Below are 24281 nucleotides of genomic sequence, written 5' to 3'. Positions count from 1 at the left end.
AGACTGATACTACCAACTGCACAATAGGATCGAAACATTTATTTTAAATTTCGACACTGAAATCTATGGGCCACACAAATCACTTTTGATTGTACGTTATTTTGTAAAACATCTACTTTTCTGTGCTTTTGGTGAAGTTTCTTCCAAATTACCATGGCTTTTTGTTTATTTTAATTCTTTAATATTTGTCAATTTTTATTTTATCGTTTAACTTTCCTTGCCACTTTTTGGCTTATTATTTTTTTATATACACCATATACACTACCTTTTAGTCCGTTCAAGATGAAAACAGGTATCCTATTTGCAAAAAAAACATTATTTTCGACTAACATAACTGCAGTGACCCGACTGGATCAGGAGGATTACATCTGGGCTATGCGATCAAACACCCTCCAAGAAGGTGGAGACTCAGACGTGCCGCGTCAATTATTGTTCGCAGATAGAAAACCTAAAGTCGATGCTAAAACTATCAAAAACCAAAAACAGGCTGAAGTTATGGCTTCTCTGGTCCCCGATGAAGTAATTTACAACGTAGACGATTACAATCACAGAATATACGAGGCTTCGTTTCTTTTTGGCGACGTTTCAGGTATTCACAGTTTTCGTTTTCATCCTGTGACGGAAGATTTTTTAGGTTTCACCGAACTGTGTGAAAAATATGCCAAAACCGGAATTTCCGGACCGTCAAGAATGACTCAGGTCTTAAATAAATATTTAGGTTCTATGGTACAAGAAATTATGTCCCACAATGGAGACGTTTTGAAATTTTCTGGCGACGCATTTCTTGCTATTTTCAAAATTTCGGATAATACGTCTATGAGAGACACGGTTCACGCTGCAATGGACACTGCCTTAATCATTCAGAAGAACTACGGTTCTTACTTAACAGACGTTGGCGTCGTGATTCGAGGTAACAGAAAGACTCAGGTCTGCAAAAGTTAATACAATTTTGATTAGTGAAACTGGCAATTTCTACCGGTCCTGTGACTTTCGCTCTCATTGGAAACGTGTCCAATTCCCATTACGTGGTAGTGGGACAACCCATATGGGATGTCAAAGCTGCTGAACATATTAGTAGTGCAGGTGATATCATAGTTGCAATGGTAGCTTGGAAATATGTTAACCCCTCGGAATACATCTACCAAGAGATGCCTGACAACATTCACATCAAGCTTATTAGTATCGGACCCAATTGGCGTAGCGTTCTGAAAAACGAAGTAAGAACCGATCTAGCCGTAGACACTGGCAGTATAGACTCAGAGTCGTCGGACAGCGAAGAGTTAATCGACATAAGTCGTGAAGGGGTAATGGACGAGTTCTTCTGTATGCTATGTAGAATTACATATTCGATCTTTTACATTTATGATTTTCAGTGAGACCCGCAGTGAATCAAGCACATAATCCTATAATCAAAGACAATTTAACAAAATTTATCATAGCTCCTGTCATGAAATGTATAAACACGAATGAACCAATCGAATATTTGACTGAAATGAGACAAGTGACTATTGTATTTATTAATGTCGTTTCGTTCCAGATCCAAGAAAAAGAAACGGTGATTTTGGCAAACGAAAGTTACAAAGTTGTGTGCAGGTTTGATGCCTAATAAACTAGTAAGTTTGATTATTTTGCTACCTATTTTCTTAGCGTTGTAGACAAAGCCAAAGGTTGCGTGAATAAGGTTTCCCTTTTTGACAAGGACTTGATGTTTATCGTCATTTTTGGTTTGCGAGGATTTAAGTATGAGCTGGAATGTCAAATGGCTTTAAACTGTGCCAGAGAGTGTCATAATGCCATCAGCAAACTTGACGGAGTTTTATCTACGTCTATTGGAGTTACCACAGGTAATGATTGCGACTTTCACTAAAACTGAAAGCAGTGGCGTAACAATAAATCTACGGGCCTGTGTTCCACAACACTATGGGGGCCCTAATGAACAGCGAAATAAAAATTATTTAAAAATACGAGTATAGTGAGTAAAATATGAGTATATTGCAATTAGGGCTTACGTTTTATTAAAATCATTCTACCTGAAACACTGAATTAAAAAACAAAATACCTATAATAACTACCTAAATACATATAATTAAAATGTATATTAGAAATAAAAATGCCCGTTTTTTTATCTCAAAATTGTTTTTTTCTTGCTTTCCAATGGGCACAAGTTGATACAAGATTTGACACATCTAAGCTTCTGGCAATATGATTTTCAAGTGAGATAATAAGCCAGTGAAGATAATCTGCATTGGCCCATTGTGTTACTTAAAAAAAATTTAGTCATTTTTAGTTTCGAAAAAGATCTTTCCGCTGAAGTCAGCGAAAGATGTACCTATTGTAAGAAAAGTGAAACATGTTGTGATAATTTCACTGAAACTAGTGCAGGTACTAGGTACTCATTCTGTAATAATTTGATGGTCCAGTGTTTTTTCTACTTAAAAAATTAGTTGTAACATACATCAGATATAATTTATTATTCCAAAAAAGCACCACAGACACAATATTAAAATAGTTTTGAAAATACGAAAGTTTTCATAAAACACAATTGAAACTGAATTTTTTTTTACGTCTTGCAGCATAAAATTTCACTGAAGATCTGAAGACAAAATTTAAGTATTTTGTTTAGTCATACTTTTGTAGGCTAAAGATTGGTAATTTACTTAATGGGGTGTTAGATTTGCCACAATGGAATTGCGACAGTGCGACAGATTTATTAGAAACAGATGCTGCTGCATTTCTGGCCGCCGGTGCCGGTCGCTAAAACCCGAGTTTATTGAGTCTATGTGCTCATTCACAATGGGCATAAAGCATAAGGATGTCATAAGCATTAATGCATAAGAATTTTTTGTTTAGTGCTCTATGCTTCTATTCGTTCACAATGAGCATAATGCTTAGGACATCCTTAGGCTTTATGCCCATTGTGAATGAGCACTTATGCTCATTGTGAACGAGTACAACCATAGAGCACTAAACATAAATCCTTATGCTTTATGCCCATTGTGAATGAGCACTATGACACTGAGATCAGAGAACATAGAGAAGCGTCATAGTTTAAATTAAATGACGGTTGAGGACTCCTCGACTTATGTTGGCAACAGTGTTCGTTTCTAACTAGGAATAAAATTAACTAGAAAAAATGTAATAATATTATTAACGACGCGTTTTAGTTTCGACAAATTGACACTAGATTTACCAGAATATTACAAGCTGATTACTCTTTCCTTCACTGTAATTCAGGTCACACGAATTACCGTTCGTCTGAGAACTTGTTTGATCTACAGACCCAGAGCGCACTCAGGTCAATGTCGACTCTAAACGTTCGGAAACGATTTGATTTATAAGCCATGGTCCGTGATCTGATATACATCCTAGCCGGCCTAGACCATAATTTGTTGCTGTTTCAACTTTCGAATTCTCAGTTTTTCGAAATTTTAGTTTGGGGACTTTTCAGTTTACTCCTATTTATTATTTAATTTTTAATTTCTCAATTTTTCAAGTTCTCGGTTTTCAGTTTTTCTCTTCAATTTTACGATTTTTAAATATTTCGATTTTTCAATTTTAGACTTTTATAAACTCTTTATTTGTCGATTTTTCAATTAATTGATTTTTCAGGTTTTTTGGTTTTTCAATTTTTCTATTTTTTCAGGTTTCGATTTTTCAACTTCACTTTTTTGATTTTTCGATTTCTCAATTTTTCAATTTTTTAATTTCTCAGTTTTTCGACATTTCAGTTTTAGGATTTTTCAGTTCACTTATTATTCAATTTTTCGATCTTACGATTACGCAGATTTTTGATTTTTCAGTTTTTCGATTCTTTAGATTCTCAGTTTTTGGATATTTCAGTTTTGGGATTTTTCAGTTTTTTGATTCGTCAGTTTTTCTTTCATTTTTCAGTTTTTCGATATTTCAGTTTTGGGATTTTTCAATATTTCTGTTCTTCGACTTTCCATTTTTGACTTCTGGATTTTTCGATGTGTCGACTTTTTACTTTTTCGATTTTTAAATTTTAGATTTCGCAATTTTTTTTAATTTTAATTTTTCAATATTTAAAATTTTAGATTTTTCTATTTCTCGATTTTTCATTTTAGCTCTTCCATATTTCAATTTTTCAAATGTTTCGATTTCTTAATCTTTCGATTTTTCGACCTTCCGGTTTTAGATTTTCTGTTTTTCAATTGTCGTTTTTTCAAATTTTCGATTTTTCAATTTTTCAAATTTGACATTTATAAACTGTTAATTTTTCGATTTTTCAATTAATCGATGTTTTGATTTTCCCATTTCTTGACTTTCGAGCGTTTCGATATTCCTGTTCAATTCTTTAAATTTCGATCGTTCAAGTTTTTGATTTTTGATTTTTTAGTTTTTTTAAGTTTTCGACTTCACTTTATGGATTTTTCGATTGCTCAATTTTTTGACTTTTTAGGTTCTCAGTTTTGGATATTTCAGTTTTCGGATTTTTCAGGTTTTCCCATTTTTCACTTTTTCTTTCATTTTTCAGTTTGTCGATATCGCAGTTTTGGTATTTTTCAATATTTTGATTCTTCCACTTTTCAATTTTTGACTCCTGGATTTTTCGATGTGTCGACTTTTTTACTTTTTCGATTTTTCAATTTTTCGATTTTTAAATTTTAGATTTTTTAATTTTTAAAATTTTAGATTTTTCGATTTCTCGATTTTTCATTTCAGTTCTTCGATATTTCAATTTTTCAAGTTTTCGAATTTTTCAAATGTTTCTATTTCTTAATCTTTTGATTTTTCGAATTCGCGGTTTTAGATTTTCTGTTTTTCACATGTCATTTTGTCAAATTTTCGATTTTTTAATTTTTCAAATTTGACTTTTATAAACTCCCAATTTTTAGATTTTTCAATTAATCAATGTTTTGATTTTCCCATTTCTTGACCTTCGAGTGTTTCGATTTTTCTGTTCTTCAATTCTTTAATTATTTCATTTTTCAAGTTTTTGATTTTTCAATTTTTCGGTTTTTTAAGGTTTCTATTTTTTGACTTAATTTTTTTGATTTTTCGATTTTTCAGTTTTTAGATATTTCAGTTTTAGGATTTTTCAATATCTCAATTCTTCGGTTTTTCTATTTTTGACTTCTGGATTTTTCGATGTGTTTTACTTTTTCGAATTTTCAATTTTTGGATTTTCAAAGTTTAGATTGTTCAATCTTTTGATATTTTAGTTTTTCAATATTTCTTAGTCTTTCGATTTTTCGACTTCCTGGTTTTAGATGTTCTGTTTTTCAATTTTTCGATTTGTTAATTTTTCATTCCCGATTTATCGAGATTTGATTGTTCAGGTTTTCGATTTATCAGTTTTTCAATTTTTTATTTTGGCCTATTTCGGTTTCTCATTTTTTCCAGTTTTCCATTTTTTCGTTTTTTTTTTATTTTTCCGCTTTTCCAATTTTTCAACTTTTAACTTTTTGTTTGTCGATTTCTGTATTTTTCAATTTTTCGACTTCATCACTTTTCGATTTCTCGTTCTTTTGATCATTCAATCTCTCAATTTTTCAATTTTTCGAATTTTAAGTTTTTTGATTTCTCGATTTATCGAGATTTGGATTTTCCGATATTTTGATTGTCAATTTATAAATCGTTCAATTTTTAACTTTTCGATTTTTCGATTTTGGCCTATTTCGGTTTCTCAATTCTTCGACTTTTCGACTCCATGATTTCTTGATCTTTTGATTTTTCGATTTCTTGGTTTTTCGATTTTCCAGTTTTTCGATGTTTCGATCTTTCAGTTATCCGACTTTTTAAATTTGGGAGTTTCGATTTCTCAATTTTTCGTTATTCGATTTTTAAATTTTAGATTTTTGAATTTTACATTGTTTCGATTTTCTGATGTTTCATTTTTCGATTTTCAGTTCTTCGATATTTCGTTTTTTCAATGTTTCGGTTTTACGATTTTTTAAGGTTTCGATTTTTCGATTATTAGATTTCTCGATATTTCAAATTTTCGATTATTTTAATTTTTCATTTTTTTTTCTCACTGTCAATATCATACAGTGTATTGAAAACAACTACAAAAATTGTCACTGAAAACATTTAAAAATTCATACAAAATAGAACACAGTGTTTCCAAAACATTTTCCCGAAAAAAATCCATTGGGTTATTACGATTTCAACAATATTCTTAGTTTAAGACGTGTTGCTAGTATAAAACACAAATAAAGAATTAATTCTTAGTTAAACAAAATATGTAAAATCATCTAAATATGTACCAAAAATATTCACCTAGTCGTTATAAAAACCGACTAAACAACTATTTCCCGCAGAAATTATAGTCTAAACCAACCAAGTTGCTTCTGAACGCTTAGAATCGATAATGGCCTGAGCGCGCTTTGGGCTGTAGATCAAACAAATTCTCAGGCGACAAGTTGTAGTGAAACAAGTTTTTTTATTTACATCGACTATTTAAATTTGGCGCTTGCCTTTGGCGGTTGAGGACTCCAATAAGCTCAATAAGGGTGGTTTTGCAAAATCAGACTGTATGTCGCATCTATATTAATCTATACTGAGATGCCGCCAGAGCTCAAACCCTTTGCAGCAAAAAATCGTAAATAGCAATGAACGATCGATCCTGCCATCACCGCACATTTTCGATTTTTTTATTTCGGGATGTAATTTGCCAAATAATATAAAAAATCCAATAAAAAAAAATTTCGTGTGACCGGATCGGGCCCCTTGACGAAGCGGGCCCGTGTTCCAGCGAACACATGGAACACCGGTAGTTACGCCACTGACTGAAAGTATACATTTTTAAACACTCTTTTAGGTAAAACGTACTGCGGTGTGTTCGGACATACTCTTCGTCGAGAATACACTGTAATCGGGCTCATTGTTAATAAGGCTGCCCGATTAATGGTGGCATACAAAGGTAAAGTTACCTGCGATAGAGACACGTTCTTGCACAGCAAACTAGAAGCAGATCATTTTGTCGTGCAAGAGTATAAACCTTTGAAAGGAATTTCTCACCCAGGACCTGTTTACGAGTTCATAGAAACTGATACGTAATATCATTAACACCAACACCTACCAAGCGTAACTATTTTAATAAATTAACAGAGATTACAGTACTGTCAAAATAGTATATTACATATCGAGGGTGGTAAGAAGCTAATTACGAACGAAGTTTACACACGAGCGAGCGTAGCGAGCGAGTGATGTAATATGAGTTCGTAATTAGCTTACCACCAGAGTTGTGTCATATACTTTTTCTACGATCTATAATGAAGAATCACTTTCAGAAGAATTTTTTTTGGGAAAGCAAATATTTATAGTTGCTATGGAAACTACCCAAACAGGCACGTAATATATATATATTACGTGCCTGTTCATTCATTACATGCCAGTGGGTGTAACTATGGTTTTACTATGAGGCTAGACAGTTCGTAATTCATGGATTACTATGTGGGAGTAGAAAAAAATCAGTTCGTGTCCTTTGCTTGGAAGAGAGGACAAATTAACACTGTACTTCCAGATGATAAAAATATGGAGGTCGGATGATGATGACAGTGAATATCCATTTAAAATGTTGGTGATAAAAGGTGAGGCTCGCCAAGGGAAGACGCGTCTTTTAGACGAACTTGTTTATATAACGCCTGAAACAATCTCAGTGAATAAAATTTTACTAACAAAGAAGAATCAAAAGGTCGGTGGAACACGCTCTGAGTTATATGTTTATAATCATCTTCTAGATACCGTATCACACAATTCAACAAATTTTTTATCTCCCGTTGCAAATAACCCCGGAGACATCTATAACGGAGAAGGAAAATAAAATATTTTCCATGTTGGAAAAAATGCGAGTTCATGCTATGCTTTGTGCCTTGAACGATGTGTTCGGAGTTAATTTTAACAAATCGAAATTGTACACGTCAATGAGCCAGCTTAACAAAAGGGCTGTGTTGCGAAAGTTGATCAAGTATCTAGCCCATGTCGTATGTATACAAAAAATTTTAGCGGGAAATTTTAATTGTCGCGCATGCGTCGAGGGAAACTCATTTTAATTTCGCGCCACGCATAGGCAACAATTCAAATTTTTATTTTTGTTGTCCAAAATCTTGATTTTTCGTCGTAGTGCTTTGCAACACCGTGGGTGTTTGCAATCGATAACTGCGAATTTATTGATGACTGGTCTTGGACGGTTTTCTCAAAGTTGTTTGAAATAAAGAACATTTTCATTGTGGCTACGATGGCACGTGAAAGTCTTAATAGATCTCAGGAGTGTAAGGAAGTTATTGATGATTTGCGCATTAAAAGCACGACCCTTAAACCCATTGAGAGGTTTCACCTTGGAGCTCTGGTCTGCCAAATTTTGGACGTGTATGCCATATCTCCGGAATTGGAAAAGTGTGATGTTTGCGCTCCAAATGGGTAACTATTAACAGGGTAGAATTTCAGTGCTGTCCAAACTAAAAGCAATGGTAATCCTGGATGGGTAGAAAGTTACTTGATTAGTTCAATTCAGGACAAAGCTCTGAACATTATGAAACTTACGTTGAAAGATATTCAGGAACTTGGTCTAGTTTGTCCTCCGTTGTACATGATGGCTAGGTAAAAAGCTAAAATTTGGAATGTCGTTTTGTTCACATATCTTTCAGGGTTGATATGGAAACTAAACATAAATGGCAAGAGATAATGGAGGAAAGAAAACTAGTTAAAGGTTACTTAGTAGCAAAAGACCACTGGGGAAAATATATCGACTGTTGTCGAGTAATGTTGTCGTATTTTTACAATGTGTTGTAATTTAGATTAATCCAACAGGACACTTTCTTAAATGTTAATATTCGAGAAAAAATGGAGGGTATTCCCCAGGGAGGCAAAGTACGAGTTTGTACGATATCTGAAACGTTTTCTAGCAGTGATAACGACGCAGAACTGTCATTAGATACCATGGTTCTAAAAACATTCGACAGTCTTAGTTATTACGAGCAGCTACTAGTCAAGTGTGGCGCAATTTTAGGATACCAGTTTTATCGAAAAATGTTATTGTATGTTATGTCTGCTGTAGACGTAAGAAAAGCGGCCTTGGGTAAATCTATTGTTACGCATAACAAAACGCTAAAACTTATATCCATAGCTGTTAAAAAATTATTCGAAATTAAAGTTTTGACTTGTGCCAAAGGAGATTTCCAAGAAGAAGGTACAGGTATCTTCCAGGAAAGGCTGTTGAACCCTGAGGAAGAATTCGAGCCCGCTTGCCTATGTAGAGGTTTGACTGTTTATGGTAGGTTTATTCTTTTTTCATACAGTTTCGTAATACCTCTTCATATACTTTAGAACAATGTATGGATTTACCTAAATATGCTTCTTGTGGTTTTCTGCAATTCAGATCATCTTTGTTTCGTGATATTACTTACAATCTCTTGACGGATAACCAAAAGAAGGAATTCCATCACAGGGCTATAGACTATTTAGAACGTGAAACACACAAATGCAAGGCTTGTGGTGGTGGGTTCTTTGAAAGAATTTTGGGCATCAGACACGACAAGGTTCAACAATCAATTTAATAAAAGTTGTAAACATGTGTAGAAAATTAATTTTGCAGGAATTTGTTACTCTAAAATGTAAAGAGAAAAAGTTAGGAGACGATTTTCAATGGGAAGCAAAGAGTAACGTCAGCAAGAGTACTGCTTACAGTGAATCAGCACTGTCGGGCAGTATCAGTCAGTTGTCTACTAGTGTTGCAAGTTCTGCAAGCGGAAGCAGGGCCTCACTTGTTACTTCTCGATCTCGATCGACGATATTCCCTGATGTTGAAAGCAAATACAGTTGATAATGTCGACTTGAAGAGGTTAGTTTTGAACCATGCATGTTTTTAGGTTCCGTATCCAAAGATCCTTTTGTTGGAATTTCTATGGTTAAAAAAATGCGCACGAGTTTCTCTTTGACAAAAGCTTTCTCGAAAGAAGACTTTACTGAGTGTCAATGCCGCTTAATTTTGAGCACCACTTACGCTCAACTGATTGAGCACTGCAACGGTGCCGGAAAACTTACCAAACTTATCGCAGCAATGATGAAATATGGTTACATAAACATAACTTCGTCTAATATTCCACTGGCTATGGGAACATTAAACGAAGCTTTGAAAGTTCTAGAACGCCTTCACACTAGACCTGAAGTGACAGAAAATCTCTGGAGATTTACGTTAATCCGCGCCAAAATTCACATTTTAATGGGATACTCGTTTCTAGAAATGGGCCACTTAAACGAGGCTCATGAAAATTTACACGCAGCTTTAAAACAATACGGCATCAAATTCCCAACTGGGTGGAGCAGGCAGATGAGAAAATGCGTCTACGCACTGAAGCATATTTGGGGTTTTTCCTTTTCTCCGAAGGCTCTAATAAAACACCTGGACCACTGGGAAACCGTTTATTTGAACGATCTGTCTGTATGCTTGTCTCATCTCTGTACCCTCTATATGGTGACCAACTGGGTTTAGAAATTCCATTCCTAACCACTGTTCGTAGACAAAGAATGACTGGAAAAACGCAGACATGGCAGCTACTTGGAGTTTAACAAAGTCTCTAGCATCTTTTAGCAATTTTCGGGTGATATGTACGGCGTGTGCAAACATGATACATTTAACACAACATTTTGGAAGGTGGAAGATGTGCGCTGCGTTGGAGGTTTATGCGTTAAGAATATGTCACATCAAACATGACGACATAATGTCCGACGATCTGAGGTGCATTGCAAAATTGTATGGAACCATTTTTACATCCAGGTATTAACAGATAATCCGAATGCTACTAAATTTTGATTTGTTTGCTTGATGAAGGCTACATCGGGCAGAAACGGATCAAGCCATCCACATGGGCTACATCATTTTGCGACTCTGTAATTCGATTAGTGCTGCCAACATTATTCTTCCTTTGCTGCCATATCTACTGACCATTCTTTTATTAGGAAAACATTTTCGAAATGTTGATTCGATTTTAAAAGACATGCATGAGCTTGGACAGAATTCCTCCGACCTAACGGGTAAAGACGATTTTCTTGAAGCAAAAATTTTAAATCTGATTTTAGGTAAAGTCTGGTATTATGCTCAATGTCTTGCCATTCACATTGAAACTGGATACATGGTGGTCCACTATGACAGTTGCCAGAGTTTTTATCAACTGGAAAATGAAAACTGGATTCACATCCATGAAACCGATGCTGTAAAAAAATTTCTCACATTAATGTGGCTATGGCAAATCATACCAAACTGAAATTACTTTTGAACGATTTTTTCCATATTTAGGTGTATGCGAGACGAACAATGGGAGCAAGCAATGATTTGGAGTGAAAAAGTTGATACATGTTTAGGACTTACTAAAGCAGACTCATTGTCATACAAACTCACATCATTGTATGTGTTTGAAGGACTACTGTTGTATTTAGTACACAATAAAGATATTGGTAACATAATAGAAATCCATGACATTGAAGATCGAATCAACAAGTTACTTAAGTGTATTGAAAATGCAACGAAACGGGACGAAATATTTTTTCCTAGGTATGACTTTTTTTGTAAAACTACAATACAACATTTTTTTCCATAAGGCTGTATCACTTAAAAGCATACTATAGACATATTACACATGGTGATTCAAAAGTACAAGAGCTACTGCAGAAAGGATTGGAATTTGCACAAAAACATGGCAATTTATTAGATGCGGAGTGGATTAGACACTCAAAAAAAGTAACTGCTAACTAGTTCTAGGACGATTATTAACGAAAATTCTTTTTAAAGGCGTGGAACAACGAACTGAAATCAGCTGTCTACACCTTTTGGAAAGAACATTCCGATATTGACAACACAGCAGACTTTCGTGAACTTGTGACCAGTGAGCGCGTAGGCTTTTTCAGCCTACCTACACCGCACTATAAATGAAACACTTAAAAATAAAAACTAGTAATAAATTACTATTAATAAAGTCGTAATAAGTTGTATGAATGTGTTCGTTTTGTTTATTTCAGTATGTTCGCAAATAAGAGAGTCAACATTAGGCTTTAGATTCCCTACTCATATTTTCTGTAATGTCGTATAAACAAATTACGTTCCCGTCTGGGGCACCGTAGACACTTCCATTCGCGCAACTTTTGACATTGACAGACAAGACAACACGTGTTTATCCAAGTCTGTCACTTTTGGTGTTCTAACCTCACACTGTTTGTATCATTTTTGCCATTTCCTTTCAAATACACGCAAAAATGGGAACTTCAAAGCCGCTTTTTCGTGATTTGGATCCAGACGATCCTGAACCCGAAACTACAGAGATTGAATCACTTTGCATGAATTGCCATGCTAACGTAAGAACAAGTGTACCTTTCTCAAGTTTCTACAAATAAAATATTTTCAGGGTACTACACGACTCCTATTAACCAAAATTCCCTTTTACAAAGAAGTGGTGTTAATGTCATTCTCGTGCGACGGGTGTGGGTATAAAAATAACGAAATTCAGTCCGGCGCTGCTATAAACCCTGAAGGCGTTCGTATCACTCTGAAGGTAGAAACACAGTCAGACTTAAACAGACAACTGGTGAAGAGTGACCACACGAGTATAAAAATTGTCGAGCTGGAGTTTGAAATTCCGGCGAAAAGTCAAAAAGGCGGTAAATTTTGAGGTTATGTTTGCGTTTTTTGGTAAATATTAATTTGTAGAAGTGACGACTGTGGAAGGTGTTATTAATCGTAGTATAACGGGGCTTGAACAAGATCAGGTTCTTCGACGAATCCAGCATCCAGAAGCGGCCGCCCAAATTGACGATTTCATCCAAAAACTACAAACCCTCAAAGAACTAAAATCGCCGTTTACTTTAGTAAGCATTTGACTTTTTGTTGACAGCACTACCAACAGAAGTAGGTTTTAGAGGACATTTCTGGAAACAGCTTTATTGAAAACCCTGTAGCCCCCAAAAAAGACCCCAAATGCGCCACCGACAAGTTTAAAAGAACGAAAGAACAGGATCACGAGTTGGGGGTTTTCACCCCAGATGAGGTTAGTGGTCAAAACAGCGCAATTTTGCAACCCATCGCAGAGGATGACTTTACATTGGAAGATCTGGAGGGCGAAGTCATGCAGTTTCCAACTAACTGCACCAATTGCAACTCACCGTGTCAAACTAACATGAAAATGACTAAAATACCGCACTTCAAGGAAGTGGTTATAATGGCAACGACGTGCGACTTTTGTGGTCATCGCACCAATGAGGTGAAGTCTGGTGGGGGGGTTGAAGCCAAAGGAGTACATATTGAGGTTGACGTGAATGGGCGGGCTGATTTTTCGCGCGACGTTTTGAAATCGGAAACTTGTGACTTGAAAATTCCAGAGTTGGACTTGGAAGTGGGGCCGCATGCCTTAGGAGGAAGGTTTACTACAGTTGAGGGGTTGTTGGTGGCTATGAAAGATCAGTTGAATGACTCAGGCTTTTCTCACATGTTTAGGGATTCACAGAATGATGAGTCAAAAGCGAAAATGGACGCGTTTTTTAAGAAGTTTGATCAGATTCTGGATGGAGCGTCTAAAGTGACGATTGTTTTGGATGATCCAGCTGGAAATAGTTACATTCAGGTATGTGTTATAAATTCGTGGAAAATATTGTGCTGACTGTTTTTTTATTATAGAGTCTTGGGGATGCAGACACTGGTTTGAGGATAACAAGATATGAAAGAACGTTTGAACAGAATGAAGATTTAGGTCTGAATGATATGAACACAGAAAATTACACAAATGATTGCTAGTATAAATTTTTATATCTTAAGATAAAATTTTGTACAAATTTAATCACCTTCGTCACGCACAACGGGTTCACCATCTAATTTTTTCAAGTTGGGGAGTTTTTTAATGGCTTCTTGTTTCCACACTGATTCCTCCATGTTTTCATAGAGAGGATTCCCTTGAAACAAAGTAGAGATTTAGCCCACAATAAAGTGAAATTATACCAACAAAAAGTAGATCTTCTAACATTGGTACATCTTGGAGTTTCATAAATTCACTCCATTCCTTCACCATGTTGTTGCTCATATATAAAACTTTTAGTTTTTTTAAAACGTGCACGCCTTTCATTTTTTCAACAAAGTTGTATGAAATCCAGAGTTCCTCTAAAGTGTCCCCTACTCCCTCCTGCAATCACAATTGTCGCAAGTACTAAAGAAACGTGATAGAAAATACCAGTCCTGCAAACGACTTAATGTAATTTCTACCCAGTGATAATATCTTCAAATTTTTTAATGAACTGATGCCTGCAATTTTTTCAATCATGTTTGTAGACAAACTTAATTTCCTGCAGAAGTTTGGTTTGGTTTGGTTTATGGTTTTTTTTTTTGTAACAGACCTGCATTTAGTAAGTGCGGACAAAGAATTGTCCATTTTCTCTATGGGTGGCCACTGAAACTGGAAGCCAACGTCTTCAGTCTCTGAAATATTTTGTCCTGGGTGTTTTTCTTCCCATTTTTTTATTGCATCTTTTATGGTTGTTGGTTTAGACATTTGTTAATTTTTGTAGGTAATATTTGCCGACATTTCTTTGTTTATACGGTTGCTGAGGAAATAGTTGCTGTGGAGGTTTGATGGCGCCAAAGTTTTTGTTCGAAAAAGTATAGTTACAACTGTCATTGTCAATTAACTGGTTGCAAAAAAAATCGTTAAATGTGTCTCGTCTCGAGTGACTTTTCAGCTCGAATAGCGCCTCGTAGTTATAATTTTGACAAATTTTGGTGAGATTATGAGACCTAGATGTTTAAAAAAAGTCAGCTTACACAGCAAGTAAATTCTTTTATTAGGACGATGGTAATAAATTGTATCTATTTCTGTAAAAATTTCGGTTCTAAAATGAGAAATAAAAAAATTCTTTGTTGGTGTAATGTAACAATTTTCGTCTGCCTTGCTGTTTAAAAATCCGCAGAGTTTCACCCCCTCGAGCACCCACCTCTTCTATCGATTGCTGCAGATTGCAGATGATTTAATTTAGGATTTCCAGAACGCTCCGGCCCCCCACACGTCGGCTCGTCCGCCGCCACTGTCCCGCTGTCACTTTTGACAGCCGTCACCAACACCCATTTCCAGCCCGGTTCCCGTCGGCCCCCTTTTCCAAAATCTCGGTATCGCGGCCCCCATCTCCATTTCCCCGTTTTCCCACAGAACCGGCCCCAAACAGCCCGAAAAGAATTCGATCAAGACGTCCCACGTGACCTCCATCTTCCAATCAGCGGCTTGCGGCAGATGTCGCTCCTGTCGCTGTTGCAGTTCTCGGTGTGTCTTTTAACCCTAGTGCATCTTCTTTAATTTTAATGACTTTTTGGCAATTATTCGCTTTATTTTGGCGCATAGAAGAGGGAAAAGCGGCGAAAGTGGTGGTTTTGGAGTAGTTGCGGGAGGTCGAGTCGCCGTTGGAGGTGCGACGGCATGAGAAACCTGACGCCGTGGCCGTGCATGTTTTCTTAATTTACCGTCTTTACCATCGTCACCTAACCGTCCTACCATCGACATGGTGTGTATTGGCCGTGGGCTTTGCCGGCGCGGCGACAATTAACTTTGTGGTGTCTACTGTTGCCGTTTTGCAGGACGCCGCGAGGATCATGAACATCGAGGGCAGCAAGGGGCAGAACGCCTTCAACGAGAACAACCATGCGGAGGTAAGGATACCAGGAATATGGTAGGATGGGGCATCCAGTGTGCGTGTCTCGCGTTTCTCGGATGTTTTCTACCGTTTGGCAGGAGTTTACATAGCCGCCTATTTTTAGAGGTGGAATCTCTGGCTAAATGTTTATGTGTTGTGACAGGCGCTAACTCGGACCGAGTTTTGCGGTTAGGGGGCTGTGTGACGTGCAACAATGGGACGTCATGTGTTGTTGCTCGTTAACGCGCATTTTAAACCAATTACGCTCGTTTACCTACATGCGATGGCAGAGGTGGCGGCGGCAGAGGGGCGGCGGGAATTAATTGCGCGAAAAAATACAGCCTGCTTAATTAATAACGTGATTTTTCGTTTTTTTTTTATCATCGGAATTCATTATTCTGTGTGTGTATGTGTGTGTGAACTAGAGTAATCAGTCTTATCGCAGAAATGTTTGTTTGTGATATACGAATTTGATTTTCATTGTTTAGATCACGTGGGCATAGGAATTGTGGGGAACCGATTATAGCCGGTGAAAACTGATGCTGTGGGTTTGGGGGAGGTCGGTTTTATTGCTTGCGCATTTCGAACAATCAGCAGATTTATTATTTTAAAAATTTATTGCTGTCCCCATTGGGAACTTATCAGGATTTACAAGTTGGCACTTGCGCTATTTTATTAGGTTTTTGTTGTTTTTTTAATGGTGCTATTTAAATCTAACCGTAAATTCTTATAGTGTTTTTGTATTTTCAAAATACGCAGCGAACTCTTGAAACAAAAAATCTTCAATGCGATTTTCTCCTAACTTCTGTTCTTAAATATATTTAATAGAATTTTGAGGTGTCGGGGATAAATATATAGGTTTGGATTCGTGCAATGTTACACTGTTGCTATGTTCCCAGAATTTCGGGAAAATCACATGAATCGTTTCTGAGATAATCAATACCGACACATCCATCTAGAGTTCCTTCATAAATGCTCCTAACATCCGGTGACCTATGACATTGTTGCACATTTGCCACTTCTCAGTAATGGTGGACATTTGAAGTTTTAATTAACGTGGTTAATGTCATCTGTCAGAGTAATTAAACATTTGAACTTTTTGCGAAAAATAATAAATGAGTTTTAACCTAACTAAAATTTGTTACCATAACATGCACCTTTGCATGATTCTAGAAATTTTTGCCATCAAATTTCCCAGTGGGAAAACCACGAGTTTTATGTAAATGTAAGTATGGCGACGAATAATATTGAAGTAAAACAACTTCGCTAAAAGTTGTAATTCACTAAGAACTAGTCAAGGGGGCTAAAAATAGTCGGTTGAAGTGTGCAGTCTATAAACGGAACTCTGTATGGAGACAATTTTTCGATGATTATCGGAATTAACAAAAAATATAGCTAGACTATGAAAAAATTTAAGTAAATAAAAAATCAAGACGTTTGTTGATTTTACTCAGTAAGTAAAAGCAACTGCAACAAGGTTAATCAGTAATTAATTCAATTGTTTCATTGTTTTGTATTCTAAATATTAAGCAAATAGGTGAAGTACACCAAGTGACATTGAATCACGTGTTCAAAAGATAAGGGAAATCAACAGTTCTACGTTGTAGAAAATTATCTAGTATGTAAACGATGATTTCGGCAAGGAATAACGAGCATTTTTGTGGAGTGACGTTTGCTGTGGCTACTGTTTGTGGAGAAAAGCGCAATTATGATTTTATTATCAGATTTAAATTTAAATGCATTGCGAAAAATACAGTGCCTGGTGATAAAATTGTGGGCAAACTGATAACATGCTTGTTTGTGGAAGACAAACAGTCGCATTATTAAATAAAATGCTTTTATGATTGTGTAAATTAGATTAAGAAACGCTAACTAAAATGTCTGTACGTCCCCACCAAAAGTGGTGACGTCATCTTAAAATGTTGCCAAATAAATTGCGGTTTATTGGTTCAATTTTATTTTGATTAAAAGTACACAATCCAATGGATGATATTTTATCGCATGTTGCGTAAAACGCGAAAGCCTTGATGACGCAACTACAAAATTTCGTCAAGTCAAACTCATTTGAAATGCAAAAATATCATACAGGGTGTCCGAAAAAATTATTTTTAAAGAACACCCATATTTTTTTACATATTTTGATTGACCTCTGATTCCATTTTTTTTTTATTTTTTGAATTTTTTAGCAATGAAAGGGTTCACAGAAAATTGCAGTAGGGTTATTTTTAAAATTTGTGGTAACAATATTTTGTGAAATGATATATAAAGGTACGCGCTTTGTTGTGGTATAAATAAAATAACATTTTTTATACAGAGTGTTTAGAGTTTTTTTTAATTTTTCAAGTATCAATATTTCAATTTATCAATCAAATCAAATAGAACACCTTTATCCTATTTTTTGTTCCCTTTTTTATTAAGTATTTTCTATATTTAAAGTTGGGGCTGCAATTTTTTTGAATGAAAACAAAAAATATAGTTAGACTTGGTAATAAAATAGTGTTGTTTTTTTTTGGAAAAAATTGTAGAGTTTTAGATTTTTTTATAATCACCCTGTATATTAAAATTTGATTAAAACGCACTTTCCACAAAATATTGTAATATAGATTTTAAAAATAACCCAATTGCAATTTTTTTGTGAATCCTTCTATTGCCACCGAATTGAAAGAAAATTGGAATAACATGGCAACGTTGAAATTGGAATTTAAAAAGTAAATAGATTATATACCGAGTGATTGAAGTGTTTAGATTAGAGATGGCCATGGAAATATTTGTCATGTCTTTGATTAAAATACAAATGTCAAAAATCCAAATTATTGAAATACAAATGAGGTTATGCATGACAGTTTAATCAAAGACATGACAAATATTTCCATGGCCAATTCTAATCTAAAAACTTTTTGATCACCCATCATTTTGAACATATGTTAGCATTGCTTTTTTAGATATATCGAGCGTCCCAGTTAAAATTCCACGGCCTTATATCTTCAGAACAGATAGAGATATTGAAATTCCGTAAACGCCATTGTTTTTAACTTGAAGGGGAAAGCTGAATTTAGTACATATGTATGGCGATAGTAAATGTGTTTTAAATTTTATATAGTAACATATTTCTGCACTTGTTGAATTTTTTGCCCTAGATATCCATATTTTTTGAAAAAAAAAAACAATCAAAATGTTATACAATTAACTGCAAATTGACTTTGAAACTGAAAAACCGAATTCCCTGAAATCTTGAACTTGTGGTTTATGAATCCGTGTTGAATTTTACTCCAGATATCCAGATGTTTGGAAATAAACCAAAATTGTGTAACAATATTTTACAATGTATAACTTCGGAAGTAGAAAACCAAATGATTTGAATTTTCGCAGACGTTCTAAGGTAGGCATGGTAAATCATTAACCAATTTTTTTTTAATTATTTCATTCATAATCACAAATTCTATCAAAATTTTGGTTTGCAATTTATCAACTTCAAAGCATGTGCTAAATTTCAGAGCAAATAGTTGAGCATTTACTAAGATAAATTGTAAAATTTTAGGAAATATAGGCCCCACCCACCCATCCTATTTCAGTTGTACCTAATGATTTTTTTTTATTCGTTGTCAGACCGAGGGGCGGAGCGTAATGGCAAAATACAGTATAACCTCGATAATCAGAATTAATTGGGGAAAGGTGTGTTCGGATTAGCGATTTGTTCGGATCAGCGAATTTCCCAATTTTCTTAGAGGATATGTCATTTGCCAAAATGAGTCTCATCTTGACAAGTACTAGCCCCGCCCACCCACCCTTATTTTATTAGAGGATGGCATTTGCAAAAATCAGTTTCACTCATACTTGCCAAGATAAGATTGATTTTGGCCAATGACCTACTCTTCTAAGAAAATAAAGAATAGGTCATCTGCCAAAATCAGTGTTATCTTGGCAAGTATGAGACTGATTTTTACAAATGACATATCCTCTAAGAAAACAAGGGTGGGTGGGCGGGCTTAGTACTTGTTAAAATAAGACTGACTTTGGCAGATGACTCACTCTTTTAAGAAAATAAAGGGAGGGTGGGCGGGGTTAGTACCTTTTCTTAGAAGGGTAGGTTTTATTAAAAAAAAATTGGTCCAAATTTATACAATTTTCAGCCAAATGTTTTGAGCCGTTCGTGAGAGACGTCATCCATTTTTTAGGAGGGTAAACGGATAAATTTTGATTAACGATTTACCATGCTTATGAGAACCTTAAAACGTTGCAAAATTTTAGAGCATTCGGTTTTGCAGTTCCAAAATTAAATTGTAAAATTTTGTCATACAATTTTGATTTTTTTTTTCAAAAATCTGGATGTTTCGAGCAAAAAATCAACACGGATTCCTAACTACACGTAATAGTATGCTCTTCTATAACAAAATTTATAATATTTCGGATTACTGGGTGTTCGGATAATCGTGGGTTCGGATTATAGAGGTTATACTGTACATATTTCCCAACAAAAATTTTGAACTTGTTTTAAGTTTCTTGTTGTGACAAGAAGACTACGTATATTAAGAAGAAACGGCAAAATATAAGCCCCACCCACCCACCCTGTTTCAATTGTAATGATTTTTTTTATTCGTTGTCAGACCGAGGGGCGGAGCCTAATTGAAAAATACATATTCCCCAACAAAAATTTTGAACTTGTTTTAAGTTTCTTGTTGTGAAAAGAAGACTGCGTATATTAAGAAGAAACGGCAAAATTTAAGCCCCACCCACCCTATCTCAGCTGTAATAATTTTTTTTAGTCGTTGTCAGACCGAAGGGCGGAGCGTAATGGCAAAATATATATTTCCCTACAAAAATTTTGAACTTGTTTTAAGTTTCTTGTTGTGAAAATAAGACTACGTATATTAAGAAGAAACGGTAAAATATAAGCCCCACCCACCCACCCTATCTCAGTTGTAATGATTTTTTTTATTCGTTGTCAGACCGAGGGGCGGAGCCTAATCGAAAAATACATATTTCCCAACAAAAATTTTGAACTTGTTTTAAGTTTCTTGTTGTGAAAAGAAGACTGCGTATATTAAGAAGAAACGGCAAAATTTAAACCCCACCCACCCTATCTCAGCTGTAATAATTTTTTTTAGTCGTTGTCAGACCGAAGGGCGGAGCGTAATGGCAAAATATATATTTCCCTACAAAAATTTTGAACTTGTTTTAAGTTTCTTGTTGTGAAAATAAGACTACGTATATTAAGAAGAAACGGCAAAATATAAGCCCCACCCACCCACCCTATTTCAGTTGTAATGATTTTTTTTATTCGTTGTCAGACCGAGGGGCGGAGCGGAATGGCAAAATACATATTTCCCTACAAAATACATGTTCCCCTGTAAAAATTTTGCACTTGTTTTAAGCTTCTTGTTGTGTAAAAAAGACTACGTATATTAAGAAGACAGGGCAAAATATAGGCCCCACCCACCCACCCTCTTTCAATTGTAGTGATTTTTTTTTTCGTTGTCAGACCAAGAGTGGAATTTAACTGTAAATTCCATTTTTCTCTACAAAATTTTCTCTTTTAAGAACATATTTCACATGGTAATTTCTTGTGGAGAAACGAGGATTTTGCCCTCGATTCACAATGAATAAAAAAATCATCACAATTGGGAGGAGGTGGGTGGGCGGGGTTTATATTTTGTTCGTTTTTTGTTAATATACGAAGTCCTCTTTCCCAACAAAAAACTGAAAACATGTTTAACTATTGTGTTGTTCACAGAAAACTTTATACCTATATTAAGAAAAAAAAAAAAAATTAAGCACGACCCACCCGTCCCGATCTGAACTGTGATGGGGCGATGTATTTTTCTGTCTTCGACTTTGGTCAGAAAAGATGTGAATTTTTGAAAATCGCAGTCAATCTTATATTTTCTAAAATAAATTTTCTTTTCCATTTTTTTTTTTCAAACTCTAGATGTCCAGGTATAGAAAGAAGCATATTATTTTATAAAACTAAAAGGAGATACTGACATTTTCGTATTTTACAAACTATAAAAAAAAGTTGTTTTTATTTCTAACAAAACTTCGAGAGCTACTGAGATTACTGAGATTTTGGGAAATTTTAAAACAAATTTATTTTGAACTAGTAGAACATCACGCTGATATGAACAACCTTGTATATTAGCACAAAATTGATAAAAGAACATGAGGAACGATGTTTTCGGTAATTATTATGACAAATGATAATGACCATAAATATGAAGCAGTGACCTTGACAATCGAATGGACGCCGCATTATTGCATACCATCGCACTCGTTACAGTCATGTCTATATTCATACACATTATGCAACAATTAACATAACTGTACTTTTATTCAGCTCGGTCCGATTATCCGGTGCATAAATGTTATTTTTAAATGAAAACCTTGAAATTCTTAACACCTCAAACCTCCACAGCCGCGTGCACCAGTCCTCGCAAAATTTCCCAACCTCTCCACCGAGTCGGCAATGCAACAACAATTGCGTTAAACTCTTGCAACAAACCGCGTCACACCGACACTTCCATCGCCTCGCATGCACACATCACCCCTGACGCAATACGCGAAAATCGACCGAAATTTTGGCAGGCGTCCCTTCGCCCCCCCGACTCGCCACCACTGCCACCGCCGAACCATTTATCCGGTTTATATTTACACTCGCACACGGCATTTGCGTTGCTTAGTCGTGCCATGTTTTGCGGTTTATCGGAAAAGTCGCCGCGCCGAAAAACCGCCGTCTACGAAAATTCGGTCACGTGTCGTGCATGCTCAGCGTTTCGATGGCCCTCGGCGGCATCTTCAGGCGCAGGAAGCGCGCCGACGTCGACCTGGTACGGCGCGATGTTCTTTTGGCGACTCAAAGTGCTCTTTCTATCCTTGCAGGCGAAGAACAACTCGGTGGCCAACGCACCGCCCCCCACGCCCCTCAACAAGACCAAGCTGACGACCGGCACGGTCCAGGGGCCGATGATCAAGAAGGACAAGCGCCACTCCAGCTCCAGGTTCAACATCACGAAGAACAGGGAATTGGAGATGCTGCCGTCGCTGAAAGGTATGCGAAGAGTTTGGCGGCGCTATTTTTAGGGAGCGTTTTGTCGCTGGACGGCTATTTCGGGGATTTTTTCGGGAGGGCACTGGGTTAATGGGTTCGTTTCGTGTCAAGGTGCAGACGGTTTACGAGCAGAAGTTATTCGGTTAGGCGAGGTTGCGGATTTGGGCAGAGGCGTGCATTGGGGGGAGGGAGGCGCCTTTGGCGCCGCTGTCGCGTGGGCGCTTTAGGTCGCTTGCTTTAAGCGGCGATTGCAAGCTCGTTCTGGACAAAAGGTGGAGAACGAAATGAAGGGGATGCTGAGGACCAATTAAAAGCGTTTATGGTCCGTTTACCGAACAGATGGAACGATCACGTGCGCTTTAGGTATCAACGTTTCGTTAACTAACACAGAGCTTTCATTAATGTTTATATCTGGTAAGCTATGCATTTTGTTTATAAGTTGGTGGTACTGACAGGTTGTCAAGTTCAATTTAAAATTTGACCTTTGATGTCAAAGTTTGGCTACATATATTTCACTTTTCTATTTGACATTCGAATTTTAGGGGGAACTTTTTTGTAAACACTCTGTATTAAAATTTGATTTAATTATTACCACAACAAAGGCCGCCTTTGTATGTCTCTGCATAAAATATTACTACATAGATCTTAAAAATAACATTATCACGATTTTGTTGTGAAGCCTTGCATTGCGAGAAAAAAATCAAGAAAATTAGACTAGCATGGCAACGTTGCATCGGAATTTCAAAAATAAGCAGTGGCTATAAAACCTTAGAAGAGGCTAATGAGAATATGTAAAAATATATATAGGGTATTAAATTAAAAAATGGAAGTTGTATGCTATGCCTCAAAAACAAAACACTCTGTATAGTCAAAAATAATTTTGCCATATATGCTACTCAAAGAACGCTGTAAGTTTAGTCTCTAACTTTTTTCTATCTCTAATAAATAATTGATGATATTTCGAACACGGCTCGCTAAGTAACTCATCCTGTATACATCCTGATAGACAAAACTTATTATATAATTTTTTTGTAACTTTCGACCTCATGAAGTTATTTCGGTTTTTCATGTCTTAGAAAATTCCTAATCTTTCCCCAAAACTCCAAATGAAAATGCAATTTTTAGAATTTTCAATTTTTTTTTAATTATACAGGGTGTTTTTCAGATGTGACACAAGCTAGTTTTTGGCGATAGTGTCATTTTTAACATGTGTTTTGCAGTATTTTATGATAATAAACATAATTTTAATGTACAGAGTGTTTATAAAAAAAAATCTAAAATATAGCAATTTTCAACATTATCGAAATTTCGGTTTTCTTAAATAGAACACCCTGTATTTTATTTATTACTGCTTCTTATTCTCACCCTTCGTGTTCCAAAATTGCTACTCTTTCCAGGATCACCCAACTGAAATGTGGTTTTTATTTGAATTTTCAAAAAAACTTACTTCAAGCCGAATATTTCGAAAATCTTGGTCCGGTATCATCAACATGCTAAGTTTTACCATTTAGCTCGTCAAGATTTCTGTCCGTGATTTTTTTGTGGATTGTAGGTTGCTTTTCCAAAAAAACCTCAGTTTTTCATGTCATTTTTAAAAATTTTTCGAGCACCTTCGGAAATT

The 24281-nt window shown here is 35.7% G+C and overlaps 4 protein-coding genes across 5 annotated transcripts in view; 3 read left to right on the top strand and 1 right to left on the bottom strand.

Moving 5' to 3' along the window:
• Window positions 1-193: 193 nt before the first annotated feature.
• Window positions 194-11931, top strand: LOC135124310 (adenylate cyclase type 10-like). Its single transcript, XM_064049280.1, is given in 22 exon segments — window positions 194-292; window positions 341-589; window positions 635-910; window positions 958-1323; window positions 1374-1593; window positions 1648-1844; window positions 6782-7047; window positions 7427-7657; window positions 7704-7946; window positions 8087-8358; window positions 8410-8562; window positions 8610-8721; window positions 8773-9040; window positions 9089-9235; window positions 9289-9500; window positions 9557-10435; window positions 10482-10738; window positions 10793-10995; window positions 11041-11206; window positions 11258-11512; window positions 11560-11698; window positions 11750-11931. Coding segments are annotated over 22 exon segments (5262 nt in total). The 5' UTR covers window positions 194-282; the 3' UTR covers window positions 11891-11931.
• Window positions 11932-12119: 188 nt separating this feature from the next.
• On the top strand, window positions 12120-13897 carry LOC135124304 (zinc finger protein ZPR1). Its single transcript, XM_064049273.1, has 5 exons — window positions 12120-12309; window positions 12360-12612; window positions 12662-12819; window positions 12864-13571; window positions 13625-13897. Exons 1-5 carry the CDS (start codon window positions 12211-12213, stop codon window positions 13739-13741), a joined length of 1335 nt encoding a protein of 444 aa, XP_063905343.1. The 5' UTR covers window positions 12120-12210; the 3' UTR covers window positions 13742-13897.
• On the bottom strand, window positions 13781-15011 carry LOC135124308 (dynein axonemal light chain 1-like). Its single transcript, XM_064049278.1, has 4 exons — window positions 14335-15011; window positions 14172-14283; window positions 13943-14123; window positions 13781-13896 (listed from the first exon to the last, which is right to left on the bottom strand). The coding sequence occupies exons 1-4, from the start codon at window positions 14487-14489 to the stop codon at window positions 13781-13783; spliced, it is 564 nt and encodes a 187-aa protein (XP_063905348.1). The 5' UTR covers window positions 14490-15011.
• Window positions 15012-15231: 220 nt separating this feature from the next.
• LOC135124301 (serine/threonine-protein phosphatase 2A 56 kDa regulatory subunit gamma isoform) overlaps window positions 15232-24281 on the top strand; it is a 57463-nt gene continuing 48413 nt past the window's right edge. Inside the window, exons 1-3 of one of the 2 annotated variants that reach the window (XM_064049266.1) lie at window positions 15232-15489; window positions 15563-15634; window positions 22492-22660. In XM_064049266.1, the coding sequence (XP_063905336.1) occupies window positions 15487-15489; window positions 15563-15634; window positions 22492-22660 (244 nt within the window). In that variant the 5' untranslated portion in view covers window positions 15232-15486. Of the gene's footprint in view, window positions 15490-15562; window positions 15635-22118; window positions 22440-22491; window positions 22661-24281 lie in introns of those variants that run through there. The other variant, XM_064049267.1, reaches the window with a different exon arrangement.

The sequence above is a fragment of the Zophobas morio genome, unplaced genomic scaffold (assembly GCF_036711695.1).
Source record: "Zophobas morio isolate AGI-343-1 ecotype UQ-CSIRO unplaced genomic scaffold, CSIRO_AGI_Zmor_V1 ptg000007l, whole genome shotgun sequence".
Lineage (NCBI taxonomy): Eukaryota > Metazoa > Arthropoda > Insecta > Coleoptera > Tenebrionidae > Zophobas > Zophobas morio.
This window is presented reverse-complemented; position numbering and strand designations above follow the sequence as displayed.

What these genes read in the sequence shown, in the direction of transcription:
- LOC135124304 (XM_064049273.1), top strand. Translation starts at nt 12,211, where the DNA reads ATGGGAACTTCAAAGCCGCTTTTTCGTGATTTGGATCCAGACGATCCT. An exon ending in TAAAATCGCCGTTTACTTTA is followed by an intron (nt 12,820 to 12,863) that starts GTAAGCATTTGA and finishes CAACAGAAGTAG; the next exon opens with GTTTTAGAGGACATTTCTGG. An exon ending in CTGGAAATAGTTACATTCAG is followed by an intron (nt 13,572 to 13,624) that starts GTATGTGTTATA and finishes TTTTTATTATAG; the next exon opens with AGTCTTGGGGATGCAGACAC.
- LOC135124308 (XM_064049278.1), bottom strand. Translation starts at nt 14,489, where the DNA reads ATGTCTAAACCAACAACCATAAAAGATGCAATAAAAAAATGGGAAGAA. An exon ending in TTAAGTCGTTTGCAGGACTG is followed by an intron (nt 14,124 to 14,171) that starts GTATTTTCTATC and finishes TTGTGATTGCAG; the next exon opens with GAGGGAGTAGGGGACACTTT. An exon ending in AGAAGATCTACTTTTTGTTG is followed by an intron (nt 13,897 to 13,942) that starts GTATAATTTCAC and finishes CTTTGTTTCAAG; the next exon opens with GGAATCCTCTCTATGAAAAC.